Below are 16,704 nucleotides of genomic sequence, written 5' to 3'. Positions count from 1 at the left end.
TATATATAAAATCTATATAAAATCTTCCACGTTGACAGAGTATTTTGATTAGATTGTTGATGAAAAATGATTATTAAATCCATTTAAATTGGTTCGTAGCAAAATTAGGAAAAGCCTAAAGGGGGGTGAATGTTTAGTTGACCCCTTACATCGCTACAAGTTACCACAAAAATATGCAGAACATTTGATGGTATTGTTAAATTCTGATATTAAAATACCAACACAACAGGGTAGAAGGAAGCATAACAGGGTAGAACTAACACCAATAATGAATACATTATATGAAGTAAAAAGTTATTTAATATCTTTACTGAACAAAAATAAATGCAACATGCAACAGTTTCAAAGATTTTACTGAGTTGTAGTTGATATAAGGAAATCATGGATCAGAAAACCAGTCAGTATCTGTTGTGACCACCATTTGCCTCATGCAGCGCAACACATCTCCTTTGCATAGAGTTGTTCAAGCTGTTGATTGTGGCCTGTGGAATGTTGTCCTACTCCTCTTTAATGGCTGTGCGAAGTTGCTAGATATTGGCAGAAACTGGAACACGCTGTCGTACATGTTGATCCTGAGCATCCCAAACATGCTCAATGGGTGATGTCTGGTGAGTATACAGGCCATGGAAGAACTGGGACATTTTCAGGTTCCAAGAATTGTGTACAGATCCTTACGACATGGGGCCGTGCATTATGATGCTGAAACATGGAGGTGATGGCGGCAGATGAATGGCACGACAATGGGCCTCAGGATCTCATCACGGTATCTCTGTGCATTCAAATTGCCACAGATAAAATACAATTGTGTTCTTTGTCCGTAGCATATGCCTACCACCACCATGGGGTACTCTGTTCACAACGTTGACATCAGCAAACCACTCACCCACACGATGCCATAAACGTGGTCGGCGGTTGTGAGGCCGGTTGGACGTACTTCCAAATTCTCAGAAACAACGTTGGAAGTGGTTTATGGTAGAGAAATGAACATTCAATTCTATGGCAACAGCTCTGGTGGACATTCCATCAAAAATTGTGACATCTGTGGCATTGTGTTGAGTGACAAAACTGTACATTTCAGAGTGGCCTTTTATTGTCCCCAGCACAAGGTGCAGCTGTGTAATGATCATGCTGATTATCTTGGAAAAGGAGAAATGGTCAATAACTGGGATGTAAACATTTGTGCACAACATTTGTGCAAAATAAGCTTTTTGGGTGAATGGAACATTTCTGGGATCTTTTATTTCAGCTGATGAAACATGGGACAAACACTAAAGGTTGCATTATATATTTTTGTTCCATGTATGAAATAGTTGAAAAACATAACACCTATAATAAGAATGAATATTGTGCATTAGTTTACTTTCTATTTATTTGATCATATAATTTTTTTTTTTTTTTTTAAAACATTGTCAACCGGAGTTTGTAAAACATGAAAATAGATTATATATTGTTGCTAGCCAATTACATTACTAATTACAATTATTTATTCACATTTCATTTCATGACAATTACTTACATGATGCTATGTAACTGTAATTAGTAACAAATGTATCTAAATATACATAAAATATATTCAAAGATAAATAAATATTGACAGTCTTATTTGCCAACTTTTCTAACAACATTTAACAACCATTAGGTGCATAATCCTAACAGGGTGGAACCTTTACACCATTTTTTCCCCAACAACAAATGATGACACTTCCTGAACGTGGTGCCATTGTGGGAAGGGGCTGTTTTTTTAAAGGGGAATTCAGTGTTTCCTCTATATTAATTTAGCCATCTCCGCAAAAGATATGTACATTTGTTTTTATATTTTTGCAGAGACAAGCTTTTAAATGGATAGTTGTTGGCTCAATGACTGGAAGTTTACGGGAACAGCTAGCATGTATTTGCGCTAACACTTATTGATGCATTCCCCCCATCTAGGTTTACTGTCTCTCTAAAAACAGGCATTTACACAAGCCTGTTTCAAATGACAAGTTAACAAAGGGTTATTGAGGGGTATGTGGTTAATTACCCTCTTACCTCAAGACACGTCACATGATAACTATATTTAATCTAAATAACAGTTTCCCCTAAGTAGCTCAAGTGATACGATTTCTCCCAATTGACAACTTTGTCAGATAAGGCTACTCCTGCTGTGCATACAGGGAAACTGCTTCTCCTGTGTGGACCTTCAGGTGCACCTTCATATTGTGGTGGTGGGAGAACCTCTTTGCACACTGGGGGCAGCTGTAGGGTTTCTCCCCTGTGTGGACCCTCTGGTGCCTCTTCAGGTTGGACGATCGGGAGAAACTGGCTGGGCACAGGTGGCAGCTGAACGCTTTCTCCCCCGTGTGCATCCTCTGGTGGATCTCCACCTGTTTGGGGAAACTGAAGGATATCCCACAGAACGAACACGGGAAGCGCTTCTCTTTGGCGCTGCCACCTTTACTGATTCCATCTCTACTATTTTCATTTGTCAATGAGCTTGTGTAGCCATTTAGTGTTGAGGCACTGACATTATCTGAGGTCTGGTTTAACATTAGGAGAGTGTGAGGAGGATGAAGGCCAGGAAGTGTCTGTGTTGTCGCAGGGTCCATATTCCAGTTGATAGATCCTATAGAAGGCAGGCTGAAGGAAGCCCCTGTTGGAGGGTTAACCTGAGGCGCCATCAGTCTCTCTGAATCACAACTATAGGAGCAAGATGGAGCATCGCTAGCCGAGTCTGTGTCTGTTCTCTTCAGCCGCATACGGACACCTCCCAGTCCCCGCAGACCAATTCTACGCCTTACCCTGGTCTCAGCCAGTCCTGGTCTCAGTTCAGTTGTTGTTTTGTGTTCCATTGTCTGTTTCTGGTTGTGATTCCCCAGCCCAGAGTTGAGGACACTGTCCCATCCACAGACCTCCACTATGTCGCCTCTGGTCCTAGCCTGCTCAGTGATGTTGTCCCCTGGGCCCTTGGTGGCACCGGTCTGGGTCTGGGAATCCAAGATGTTCACCCAGTCTCCTCTATTAGCCTCCAGCCAACCTGCAAGAAGTGGTTACAAAATACTTTCCAAACATTGCAGAGAAAACGTAACGTTATAACTAATGTTCCCTGAAGGAGGGAAACAAGGTACAACGTACTATGGGGAGTCACACCCTTGCAACTTCGGTTGATCTACAATCACGCCTGGCAAGGTCAATGAAATCCACGCCTCGCTGGACACGCCGTCTTCCACAGGATTAATTCCTTCAATTTAATACCGCTTTCAGGGCTTGACATTAACTTTTTTAGCCACAAGTAGGACAGATTATTTACTTGGCCGAAAGCGCAAGTAACTTGTCCCCCACCCAGACCAACGGGAGTTGCCAGGGTCCCCCCCCTAAAGGGCAAATGATCTCCCCGAACCAAGGCAGCCTGGGCCAACGGAAAGCCCCAAGAATCAATGATTAAACCCTCCCAGCGCACCCTCGCCAACGTGGGCTGAATCAGAACCACTGGTGAAAATGCATACAGGAAGGTCAAAGGCCACTGGTCCGCCAGAGTCCGTTCCCAACGGGGCACTTGGGTCCCTCATGCAGAAAAAAAGACAATTTGCAAAGATCTATGTCGGCATTGCCGAACCGCTCCCATATCTGGGAAACCACCCAAGGGTATAGCAGTTGAGGTAACCAGGAACATGCTACACCTGAAGTGAGAGCAAATGTGCACTGCTCCACCACAACAGGGAGCGAGCCGAGGTGAGGAGGGTCCGCCCATGCCTGTTATTTACATTTTTGTCATTTAGAACACGCTCTTATCCAGAGTGACTTACAAGAGTGAAAGCACACATTTGTGTACTGTTTTCGTATTGGTCCCCCTTGGGAATCAAACCAACAACCCTGGCATTGCAAGCACCTTACTCTACCAACTGAGGCACCGTCCTTAGATATGACCAGCACACAGTGGTGTAAAGTACCTAAGTAAAAATACTTTAAAGTACTGCTTAAGTATTTTTGGGGGTATCTGTACTTTACTATTTATATTTTGGCCTACTTTTACTTTACTACATTCCTAAAGAGAATAATGTACTTTTTACTCCATACATTTTCCTTGACACACAAAAGAAAAGGAGAATTGTCATTCACACACTTATCAAGAGAACATCCCTGGTCATCCCTACTGAGTCACTAAACACATACTTAGTTTGTAATTTATGTCTGAGTGTTGGAGTGTGCCCTTGGCTATCCGTCAATAAAAATAAAATTGTGCCGTTTAATTAATATAAGACATTTGAAATGGTTTATACTTATACTTAAGTATCAAAAGTAAATTTAAAAGTAAATACTCTTTTACTCCAGTAGTATTTTACTGGGTGAGTTTTACTTGAGTAATTTGTATTAAGGTACAGTGGCTTGCGAAAGTATTCACCCCCTTGAGATGTTTCCTATTTTGTTGCCTTACATCCTGGAATTAAATTTGTATCATTGGATTTACACAACATGCAAAATATTTTTGATTGTGAAACAAATAAGACAAAAAACAAAACTTGAGCGTGCATAACTATTCACCCCTCAAAGTCAATACTTTGTAGAGACACCTTTTGCAGCAATTACAGTTGCAAGTCTCTTGGGGTATGTCTCTATAAGCTTGGCACATCTAGCCACTGGGATTTTTGCCCATTCTTCAAGGCAAAACTGTTCCAGCTCCTTCAATTTGAATGGGTTCCGCTGGTGTACAGCAATCTTTAAGTCATACCAGAGATTCTCAATTGGATTGAGGTCTGGGCTATGAGTAGGCCATTCCAAAACAGTTAAATGTTTCGCCTTTAACTACTTGAGTTTTGTATTAGCAGTATGCTTAGGGTCATTGTCCTGCTGGAAGGTGAACCTCCGTCCCAGTCTCAAATCTCTCGAAGACTGAAACAGGTTTCCTTCAAGAATTTCCCTGTATTTAGCGCCATCCATCATTCCTTCAATTCTGACCAGTTTCTCAGTCCCTGCCGGTGCTGCCGCCACCATGCTTCACTCCTGGGATGGTGATGAGAGGTGTTGGGTTTGCGCCAGATATAGTGTTTTCCTTGATGGCCAAAAAGCTCAATTTTAGTCTCATCTGACCAGAGTACCTTCTTCCATATGTTTGGGGAGTCTCCCACATGCCTTTTGGCGAACACCAAACGTGTTTGCTTATTTGTTTCTTTAAGCAATGGCATTTTTTCTGGCCACTCTTCTGTAAAGCCCAGCTCTGTGGAGTTTACGGCTTAAAGTGGTCCTATGGACAGATACTCCAATCTCCGCTGTGGAGCTTTGCAGCTCCTTCAGGGTTATCTTTGGTCTCTTTTAGCTCTGATTAATGCCCTCCTTGTCTGGTCTGTGAGTTTTGGTGGGCGGCCCTCTCTTGGCAGGTTTGTTGTGGTGCCATATTCTTTCCATTTTTAATAATGAATTTAATGGTGCTCCGTGGGATGTTCAAAGTTTCTGATATTTTTTTTATAGCTCAACCTTGATCTGTACCTTTCCACAACTTTGTCCCTGACCTGTTTGGAGAGCTCCTTGGTCTTCATGGTGCCGCTTGCTTGGTGGTGCCCCTTGCTTTGTGTTGCAGACTCAGGGGCCTTTCAGAACAAGTGTTTATATACTGAAATCATGTGACAGATCATGTGACACTTAGATTGCACACAGGTGGACTTTAACTAATTATGTGACTTCTGAAGGTAATTGGTTGCATCAGATTTAGGGGCTTCATAGCAAAGGGGGTTAATGCATATGCACGCACCACTTTTACGTTTCATTTTTTTTTTTTAAACAAGTTATTTTTTCAATTTCAATTCACCAATTTGGACTATTTTGTGTATGTCCATTACATGAAATCCAAATAATAGTCCATTTAAATTACAGATTGTAATCCAACAAAATAGGAAAAACGCCAAGGGAAAATAATAATTTTGCAAGGCACTGTATCTTTAATTTTACTCAAGTATGACAATTGAGTACTTTTTACACCACTGACAGCACATGCCGGCCCAACAAACACAGGAGGGCCTGAGCGCCAGTACACCATCAGAAGTTCCAGGTAATTGATAAGCCGGGCACTCTGTGACACCATCCATACTCCCCAAATTCAGTAACCCTCGCAGTCTGTCGTGATCACCTTGCTGGACAACACCTGGCCCATGAGAACCCTCCACTGGGACAGTGCCTGAAGGCATGTCGGGGACACCTGAATTGACTGGTTTAGGTAACGAAATGCATCCAAGCGTGTTGCTAGCACCCAGCACTGGAACAGCCCCAGGGTACTGACCCCCATCATAGAAGCATCATCATCATCCCCAGTAGGCGCAGGAACTGGTGAAAATGTACTGTGTGCCCCAGACGAAAATTGGGCCAAGCAGAGCTGGAAACCTGACAACCTCTGCAGGGGTAGAAAAGTGCAATTTAAGGATGAGTCTAACTCGAGACCCAGGAATGGAATGTGCTGCAATAGACAGCTCCTTTTTCTGGTTTACAATAAAACTTAGAGAAGGAACATGGAGCACTAGCCTCGATGTGGGTAACACTGCTTGATCCTTTGACTGCTATCAGCCAATCGTTCAGATAGGCCAACACCCTCAGCCCCTGGCCCCTCTTGGAGTACCAAAAAATGATGCTACTCTCGTTGCGTGAGGAGGTGGCTGTCCCCAAATAAAGTCCTCTTCATCACCCGGGGAAACCCCCTGAGCTGTCCAGGGACACCATGTCGTCATCCGAACATGGGCCCTGTATGTCACCAAACCCACCGGCTCACCATCTTCCTGCTGGGAAGCTAGTTCCACCTTTTCCGACAACAGCCTCAAGTCCCTCTCCACTTCCTGTACCTCGGTCCCAGCCAAGTTGCCAAATTCTTGGAAAGGAAAGTCACAAAGAATGCTACAAGAATGCTACACGTCTTTCCAGGAAGTTTTCACACAGTATGTGGCAATGCCCACACGGTTCGACATAGTATAACCCGCATGACTGGGGGCATGATCGTGACCTCGAACCCGGCTTAGCCATCGTCATCTTGGTCGCTTTCTTAGCCATCTTAACCATTGATCCAGCAAACTGAAGAATAATTAATGATACCAAATACAAACTTCAGCACACAATGTCCAGGGGGTGAGCACGCTCTACCACTATGAGACAGTTTAGTTGGCACAACGTAAGACAGTCACGTTTTGTAATTGCTTGTTTCAGTAGCGTGAATTGTTCCTGTTCACATCCAGGTGAAGAGTGGAATAGTTGAAGGAATGAATCTGAGCCTCATGATTATCACCTTTGGAAGGCGGGGCTTCCAGCAAGGTGCAGATTTCATTGGCCTTGTCAGGTGTGATTGTGGATCCTTCAACCGGTCACGAGAGTGCGACTTCGGTATGTTGTACCGAAGTTGAGTGACTGAGGGGGAACTCGTATACATTTTTATGTCAATTACCTGGTGAAGTTCATACATTGTGTTTTTGTATATGTCAACATAAGTTGTATTCATTTAATTTTATGATTTTTTTAACTTTATTTAACTAGGCAAGTCAGTTAAGAACAAATTCTTATTTTCAATGACGGCCTAGGAACAGCCTTGTCAGCTCGGGGATTTGAACTTGCGTTTCGGTTACTAGTCCAACACTAACCACTAGGCTACCCTGCCGCCCCAACGAATGAAGAAAATAATATCCAAGCACATCACTATTCCCATTGAAGAGGGCTCTATGCTGACTTTTTTTTTTACAAGGAGTAAGTATAAGTAAAATGTAGGCACACAAATAAATTTAGGAGCACAATTAAAAATATTTCAGGTATTAAAGCTAGAATCTTTAATTTTTCTAGGCACACTGACGCTCCTAAATTAAAATTCCACATTGCACAACAAAATATTTAGATGCATATGTGAGTAAAATGGTAGCACTGTAGAACCCTGTTGAGGATCTATGGGTTATATGTATTTCTCCCTCACCTTGCTCCCCCATCTTTATTCCACTCAGCAGATCAATGTTCTCTGGTCCGTCTTCTATTGTCTCTTCTTTGACCAGCAGCAGATCAGGCTTCCCATCCTCCATGTCTACTGACTGTAAGAGATACAGAGTGAGAGGATGTTGGATCAAGAAATCTCATATGAGCATATTCTGATTGGGCAATGAAGGATTGCGAAGAGTACTATGCAAACATGTTAGTTGATTTGATTACTTGACACTCTTTGAAATGGTTTGATAATTCAAAGACATGGTCCCACCCTTCTGAAAAAATAAATCAAGACCTGGGCCCGTATCCACAAAGAATCTGAGTAGAAGTGCTGATCAATGATCAGGTCCCCTGTCTACATAGTCTTATTCATTATGATTTAAAAGGCTAAACTGATCGTAGATCAGCACTCCTACTCTGAGACTCTTTGTGGATACGGGACCTAACATAACCATTCAGACAGTAGTTTACAGTGGGCTCACCTCAGTGAGACTGTATGTGGTCCTGTGCTGCTCAGCTAATTCCTCTGTGGGTTCAGAAGGAGGTGTAGTCTGGTTGTCCTCCATGACCATGTTCCCCTCAGGGTTCGCCAGACCCTCCTCACAGCCCTCCTCCTTCACAAACAGCACCTCTGGACCCTCCTCCTCCTAGAAGAGACAGGTGATACAGATACAGTGAGGCAAAAAAATATTTAGTCAGCCACCAATTGTGCACGTTCTCCCACTTAAAAAGATGAGAGAGGCCTGTAATATACATCATAGGTACACTTCAACTATGACAGACAAAATGAGGAAAAAAATCCAGAAAATCACATTGTTGGATTTTTTTATGAATTTATTTGCAAATTATGGTGGAAAATAAGTATTTGGTAATAACAAAAGTTTATCTCAATACTTTGTTATATACCCTTTGTTGGCAATGACAGAGGTCAAACGTTTTCTGTAAGTCTTCACAAGGTTTTCATACACTGTTGCTGGTATTTTGGCCCATTCCTCCATGCAGATCTCCTCTAGAGCAGTGACGTTTTGGGGCTGTTGCTGGGCAACATGGACTTTCAACTCCCTCCAAAGATTTTCTATGGGATTGAGATCTGGAGACTGGCTAGGCCACTCCAGGACCTTGAAATGCTTCTTCTGAAGCCACTCCTTCGTTGCTCGGGCGATGTGTTTGGGATCATTGTCATGCTGAAAGACCCAGCCACGTTTCATCTTCAATGCCCTTGCTGATGGAAGGAGGTTTTCACTCAAAATCTCACGACACATGGCCCCATTCATTCTTTCCTTTACACGGATCAGTCGTCCTGGTCCCTTTGCAGAAAAACAGCCCCAAAGCATGATGTTTCCACCCCCATGCTTCACAGTAGGTATGGTGTTCTTTGGATGCAACTCAGCATTCTTTGTCCTCCAAACACGACGAGTTGAGTTTTTACCAAAAGGTTATATTTTGCTTTCATTATTTTGTCAATCTTCTTCTGGATCATCCAAATGCTCTCTAGCAAACTTCAGACGGGCCTGGACATGTACTGGCTTAAGCAGGGGCACACGTCTGGCACTGCAGGATTTGAGTCCCTGGCGGCGTAGTGTGCTACTGATGGTAGGCTTTGTTACTTTGGTCCCAGCTCTCTGCAGGTCATTCACTAGGTCCCCCCGTGTGGTTCTGAGATTTTTGCTCACTGTTCTTGTGATCATTTTGACCCCACAGGGTGAGATCTTGCATGGAGCCCCAGATCGAGGGAGATTATCAGTGGTCTTGTATGTCTTCCATTTCCTAATAATTGCTCCCACAGTTGATTTCTTCAAACCAAGCTGCTTACCTATTGCAGATTCAGTCTTCCCAGCCTGGTGCAGGTCTCCAATTTTGTTTCTGGTGTCCTTTGACAGCTCTTTGGTCTTGGCCATAGTGGAGTTTGGAGTGTGACTGTTTGAGGTTGTGGACAAGTGTTTTTTTATACTGATAACAAGTTCAAACAGGTGCCATTAATACAGGTAACGAGTGGAGGACAGAGGAGCCTCTTAAAGAAGAATTTACAGGTCTGTGAGAGCCAGAAATCTTGCTTGTTTGTAGGTGACCAAATACTTATTTCCACCATAATTTTAAAATAAATTCATTAAAAATCCTCTCATCTTTTTAAGTGGGAGAACTTGCACAATTGGTGGCTGACTAAATACTTTTTTGCCCCACTGTATATACTCCCTCAGGTACACACACACAGATAATAAATAGACTTTCAACATGGAGTATTTACCCATCCCCAATACAATTGAGTGCTATACTGTAGTTACACAATTACTTCATTGTGGTTAAACTCAACATGGAGGACATCAATATGATGTGAGTAAAAATGTCAGCTATGAAAAGTCATCAGACAAACCTTAAACTATTTTGAGTAGGTATTTTACCTTCATTTAACTAGGCAAGTCAGTTAAGAACAAATTCTTATTTTCAATGACGGCCTAGGAACAGTGGATTAACTGCCTGTTCAGGGGCAGAATGACAGATGTGTACCTTGTCAGCTCAGGGATTTGAACTTGCAACCTTACTAGTCCAATGCTCTAACCACTACGCTACCCTGCTGCCCCAGGTACAGTTGAAGTTGGAAGTTTACATACACCAAATATATTTTAACTCAGTTTTTCACAACTCCTGACATTTAATCCTAGTAAAAGTTGCCTGTTTTAGGTCAGTTAGGATCACCACTTTATTTTAAGAATGTGAAATGTCAGAATAATAGTGGAGAGAATTATTTATTGAAGCTTTTATTTCTTTCAACACATTCCCAGTGAGTCAGAAGTTTACATACACTCAATTAGTATTCGGTAGCATTGCCTTTAAATTGTTTAACTTGGGTCAAACATTTAATTCAGGTAGCCTTCCACAAGCTTCTCACAATGAGTTGGGTGAATTTTGTCCCATTCCTCCTGACAGAGCTGATGTAACTGACTTAGGTTTGTAGGCCTCCTTGCTCGCACACACTTTTTCAGTTTTGCCCACACATTTTCTATAGGATTGAGGTCAGGGCTTTGGGATGGCCACTCCAATACCTTGACTTTGTTGTCCTTAAGCCATTTTGCCACAACTTTGGAAGTATGCTTGGGGGGTCATTGTCCATTTTGAAGGCCCATTTGCGACTAAGCTTTAACTTCCTGACTGATGTCTTGAGATGTTGCTTCAATATATCAACATAATTTTCATCCCTCATGATGCCATCTATTTTGTGAAGTACACCAGTCCCTCCTGCAGCAAAGCACCCCCACAACATGATGCTGCCACCCCTGTGCTTCACGGTTGGAATGGTGTTCTTCGGCTTGCAAGCATCCCCCATTTTCCTCCACACATAACGATGGTCATTATGGCCAAACAGTTCTATTTTTGTTTCATCAGACCAGAGGACATTTCTCCAAAAAGTAAGATCTTTGTCCCCATGTGCAGTTGCAAACTATACTCTGGCTTTTGGAGCAGTGGCTTCTTCCTTGCTGAGTGGCCTTTCAGGTTGACCATATAGGACTAATTTTACTGTGGATATAGATACTTTTGTACCTGTTTCCTCCAGCATCTTCACAAGGTCCATTGCTGTTCTGGGATTATTTTGCACTTTTCGCACCAAAGTACGTTCATCTCTAGGAGACAGAACACGTCTCCTTCCTGAGCGGTGTGATGGCTATGTGGTCCCATGGTGTTTATACTTGCATACTTTAGTTTGTACAGATGAACGTGGTACCTTTAGACATTTGGAAATTGCTCCCAATGATGAACCAGACTTGTGGAGGTCTACAATTGTTTTTCTTTGAGGTCTTGGCTGATTTCTTTTGATTTTCCCATGATGTCAAGCAAAGAGGCACTGAGTTTGAAGGTAGGGCTTGAAATACAGCCACAGGTACACCAACAATAGACTCAAATGATGTCAATTAGCCTATCAGAAGCTTCTAAAGCCATGACATTTTCTGGAATTTTCCAAGCTGTTTGAAGGCACAGTCAACTTAGTGTATGTAAACTTCTGACCCACTGGAATTGTGATACAGTGAATGATAAGTGAAATAATCTGTCTGTAAACAATTGTTGGAAAAATGACTTGTATCATGCACAAAGATGTCCTAACCAACTTGCCAAAACTATAGTTTGTTAACAAGAAATTTGTGGAGTGGTTGAAAAATGAGTTTTAATGATTCCAACCTAAGTGTATGTAAACCTCCAACTTAGTGTGTAGGTATATTTAGTGTGTGTATTGATTATAAAGCACTCGAGTGTATACAGTCAATAAAAGTCTTAGAATGAGAAGTCACATTTAGTTTTTATTAAACAGAAACAAGTGTTAAATACACCATATGAAAACCACACATATATATGTCTCAACAACAAATCAGCATGAACTTGAGAAACTGCATTAATTTTCAAATGAAAAGTGTATTGGGGAAAAAAATTAAGTAGTTGAATGGAGGTAATGAAATAGGCATTTGTGAACATCACACATATATATATATATATATATACTACCGTTCAAACGTTTGGGGTCACTTAGAAATGTCCTTGTTTTTGAAATAAAAGCCCATTTTGTCCATTAAAATAACATCAAATTGATCAGAAATACAGTGCTCTTCTTTCAAAAACAAGGACATTTCTAAGTGACCCCAAACTTTTGAAAAGGTAGTGTAGATATATATATATATTTTAAATAGTAAAAAGAAAAAAACCCTTGAATGAGTAGGTGTGTCCAAACTTTTGACTGGTATTGTTGTATATATACACACACACACACGCACATGTATATGCCTTATATACTGATTCACACAATATCTGGATGAAATATTATATTCAGGAACATTCAACACTGAAATCTGCAGATATTTTTGCTGAGAATAATGAAAATGAATCTTTGACTTTAATGCAGGGCTTGCTCTAAACCATTCCTGAGTGGATTGGTTACTATCTATGTTATGGAGTGGAATGTTTTTTCAGTTGGTGCATCCTGAGGGAGCTCCTCTCGGAGAAGCTCTTCCCGCGAACGGCCTTTCTCCTGTGTGGACCTTCAGGTGCATCTTTAGATGGTTCTGGTGGGAGAATCTCTTCTCACACTGAGGGCAACTGTAGGATTTCTCCCGTGTGGACCCTCTGGTGCCTATTCAGGCTGGATGAGTGGGAGAAGCGCATATGACACTGGCTACAGCTGAAGGGTTTCACTCCTGTGTGGACTCTCTGGTGGATCTTCAGGTTGCCAGCTTGGGCGAAACGCATGTGACATTGGGTACAGCTGAAGGGTTTCACCCCTGTGTGTACCCTCTGGTGGATTTTCAGGTTACCAGCCTGGGCAAAGCGCATGTGACACTGGGTACAGCTGAAGGGTTTCTCCCCTGTATGGACCCTCTGGTGGATCTCCATCTTCTGGAGGCAGCTGAAGCTTTTCTTACAGAACATGCAGAGGAACTGTTTCTCTTTACTATTGCCTGATGTTTCTCCCCCTCCCAGAGCCTTGGCCTTTTGGTCCTTTGAGTTCAATACCTGATTGAAAAGGATGTGTGAATCGGGAGGCCCCATCAACGTGGACACTGGGTCGCGATCCCTGAGCGTGCGTAAAGGGGAGTTGGTCGCGACATTTGGATTTGTCTCTACGCTTTCCCTGTAATCTAAGAAATCTCCGCTTTGTAAGTGTCCATCTCTTAGGTGACTATCTGCATTCCATGTGGGAGAAGCGTCGGCCTCCACTTTCACCTCATCTAGAATCAGACCCTCCCCTTTCTTATCTAGGCACCCTTCAGAGTATACACTACTACTGTACCGGTTCCAGTCCCCTCTAGACAGATCAGTCTGGGTCTCTAAACCCAAGGGCATGTTGCCACGGTCCACGTCTGTAGCGTAAGAACAAGACTGATCACCACCAGTGTGTAACGTGTCACCATCTCCACGGTAATGATCCGTTCTTTGGCTTTGGTGACATACCGGAAAGTACTCTGAGCCGGAAGCAGGAGGACAGCCCAGTAGCCCCAGCCTCTCCGGGTCTAAACTGTGGTCAGATCCTGTATGGAGGAGCCTGTGTGTTACAGTTAAAGTCTCTGTGTCTGTCTCTGACTTGAGGACGGTGTTCGGCGTTCCACTGACCTCCGTGATGCTGCGTTGGGTCCTGGGCGGCACTGGGGCAGTGGTGGAGTCCTCAGTGGCTTCATGGGCCACTCCAGTCTGGATGTCACTACTGTGCCGTGGGTCCTCTTCTCCTTCAGACCTCTCCAGCTTCACCCCAGGACCTGCAGCCTCTGCATCTGCAGACTGACACAAGAAGAGAGGAGGTGATTACAGGTACATGAGTCTAATTGGATAACAGTGTTGTAGGGAAGTCTCACAAGCTCCCCTATGGCAGCTAAATGAAGATGTACATGTAAGTAAGTGAATAGCTGAGGGGAGCCTTTCTGAAGTAAACTGGACACATTTGACATACTGTATTTTTTATGTAATACTATTACACTAACCTCTATAACAATAACATGCTGGGTTGAGGTTCCACTCCCCTCATCAACAGTGATTGGTTGGTCATCTCGCCATGTATTGTCTCTCGCTGGCTTCACAAAACTCCTGTGGCCTCCAGTGAGATGTCCTTCACCTGAGAGTGATTGGTGGAAAAGAGATGGTTAGGTTAGCAACTGTCAATTCTCAATGGTATATTGTACACTATTGTTACTGTCTAGAATTGGCAAGGATGTAAGGTAATCTCATAACTTCTTGATGTACTATTTGTTGATTAATGTATTATGTTTAATGCATCACATTGTTTTAATTGAGTAAATAATAGGAAATGCAGTAAATAGAAGAATCTGGTTAGAATACATAGGGTATTATAGAGGTTAGAGGTTAATTAAATATAATTATTTTAAATCAGGGGGATTATTGCATAGAATTCAAAAACTGACCAAGACCCAATTATGGTTAAGACAGTTTCCATGACTCGGTCCTCGGGACCCTAAGGTGTGCACTTTTTGTTTTGTTGCCCTAACACTACAAAGCTTGATGATTAGTTGACTTTTTGAATCAGATGTGTAGTGCTAGGGCAAAAAAACAAAACGGTCTGGAGGACCGAGTTTGGGAAATGCTGAGTTAAAACATCTAAAGTCACACATGCGCATAGGAGAACGGGGAGACAGGCCCCGCAGCCTCGGTCTTCTGCAAAATGTACCTCTTGCCATTCCTCTGTTTCGGTCGAGGATCTTGACACTACTGGGACGGCTGGCGAGGACGCGCTCTCGCATTGTCCTTTCTGCGCGCTCCCGTGCCACCTTCAGTTCTTGAAGCTGTAGTTTCCTCCGCAATGAGCCGTTTTCTTTCCGGCTTTGAGTTATTTCCAAACGAAACACTGCATAGTCGTCGTCTACGAGTTTACAGATCTCTGCAACGGCTGCATTCGCTAGCACCTCCATAATGGAGGCTATTTGAGCGTGAAAAACCATACAGTTAGCCATTGTTAGCAGCTAGCTAGCGTTACCTAGATAACATCTATCAACAAAGTCCTGTCTCCAACGAAAATTAAACACTACCTGGGATAATTATGTGACGCTATGCATTTAAATGTCATATTTTGAGTTCCATGGTGTTAGTAAACGTCCTAATACAAACGCAAACGTGGAAATTGCTCTTAGTCACTGTTCACTTCCGTTTAAACTGAAGAGGAATTATCTTATTGGTTGTCGTCAATGCTCAAAGGGTGTGGTTAAATAAAACATTTTGGCGCCCTGTTTCATTAACTGTTTTGACGTTACATATCAAATCTCATGATAAGTATCTTTCAAGCTGAGAGCAGAATTGTTTAGAAAGAAGTGTGTTAGCAAAAATATAGTAGAAAATAATAGAATCACCCCAGTAAGGTAAATATTCTGGGTAAATAGGCTGGATTTGTGTACAGCACTTTGAGATATCAGCTGATGTAAGAAGGGCTATATAAATACATTTGATTTGATATTCAACTGTCCGAGTTCTAGCCTAGATCCGTCCTAATATCATTGTGTACAAATGTTTGTTTAGTTATCCGCGTCTATCTCTACAAGTTACCACAAAATATACACAACATTTGGAATTGTTAAATTATGATTTTGAAATACCTACTCAGGTAGCTAGCTAGCCCTCACTCACATGGCTAACGTTAGTGCTGTCATGAAAAGGGGCATGAGGGAAGTCCTACAATAATATTTTTTTCTAGTTTTGGGAACGCTTGGGAGCAGGAACATATACCCACCCACAAGCCATCTTCTCATTGGTTTTTAGGAGCCGATACCCACGTGGGTGATTGAAAGATGAACTGAGGTCCAGACTCCAGTCCAGTTGGTTGTGGTAATGCACCTTAAAGTTGACCTTGTGCATTTAAGGTAAAATAACAACCCAATGTTTATATCCCAGGACAAATTAGGTAGCAACAGCAAGCTAGCTAGCCAAATGCCCATAAATATGTAATGTTTTTCGACCTATCCCCAAATTAATATAGTTGGTTCAGAGTTTGTTTTGGTATTTCAACATGGTGTCCTGATCGTGTCTGGGGGACATGATATTATAAAATATTAACCACAGCCAAGTCCATCTCTAACACAGTGAGTGATTCAAGAACCTAAAAATATGGATCCATTGTAGTGTATTATAATTCGATTCCATATGTGTTGATTCAAGAAGTGCGGTTGCACTTCCTGATTTGGCCTCGTTTTTCATCAATGTTCATTAAGAAATGCTAGCGGCCATAACTGAAGACAAAACAATAATTTTATTGGGGTGTCCTTCCTCCGTCTCCTAAGCTAAGGTTAGGCCGTATGAATTACTAGACAGTTT

At 42.3% G+C, this 16,704-nt stretch overlaps 1 protein-coding gene across 1 annotated transcript; it reads right to left on the bottom strand.

Moving 5' to 3' along the window:
- Positions 1-1,068: 1,068 nt before the first annotated feature.
- LOC139418980 (uncharacterized) lies at positions 1,069-15,543 on the bottom strand. The gene is made up of 6 exons (XM_071168779.1): positions 15,071-15,543; positions 14,370-14,500; positions 14,005-14,169; positions 8,397-8,561; positions 7,910-8,021; positions 1,069-3,013 (listed from the first exon to the last, which is right to left on the bottom strand). Exons 1-6 carry the CDS (start codon positions 15,351-15,353, stop codon positions 2,133-2,135), a joined length of 1,737 nt encoding a protein of 578 aa, XP_071024880.1. The 5' UTR covers positions 15,354-15,543; the 3' UTR covers positions 1,069-2,132.
- Positions 15,544-16,704: the final 1,161 nt, after the last annotated feature.

This window comes from Oncorhynchus clarkii, chromosome 10 (genome assembly GCF_045791955.1).
Source record: "Oncorhynchus clarkii lewisi isolate Uvic-CL-2024 chromosome 10, UVic_Ocla_1.0, whole genome shotgun sequence".
Classification (NCBI taxonomy): Eukaryota; Metazoa; Chordata; class Actinopteri; order Salmoniformes; family Salmonidae; genus Oncorhynchus; species Oncorhynchus clarkii.
The sequence above is the reverse complement of the archived record's forward strand: the minus strand, read 5'-3'. Positions and strand labels throughout refer to the sequence as shown.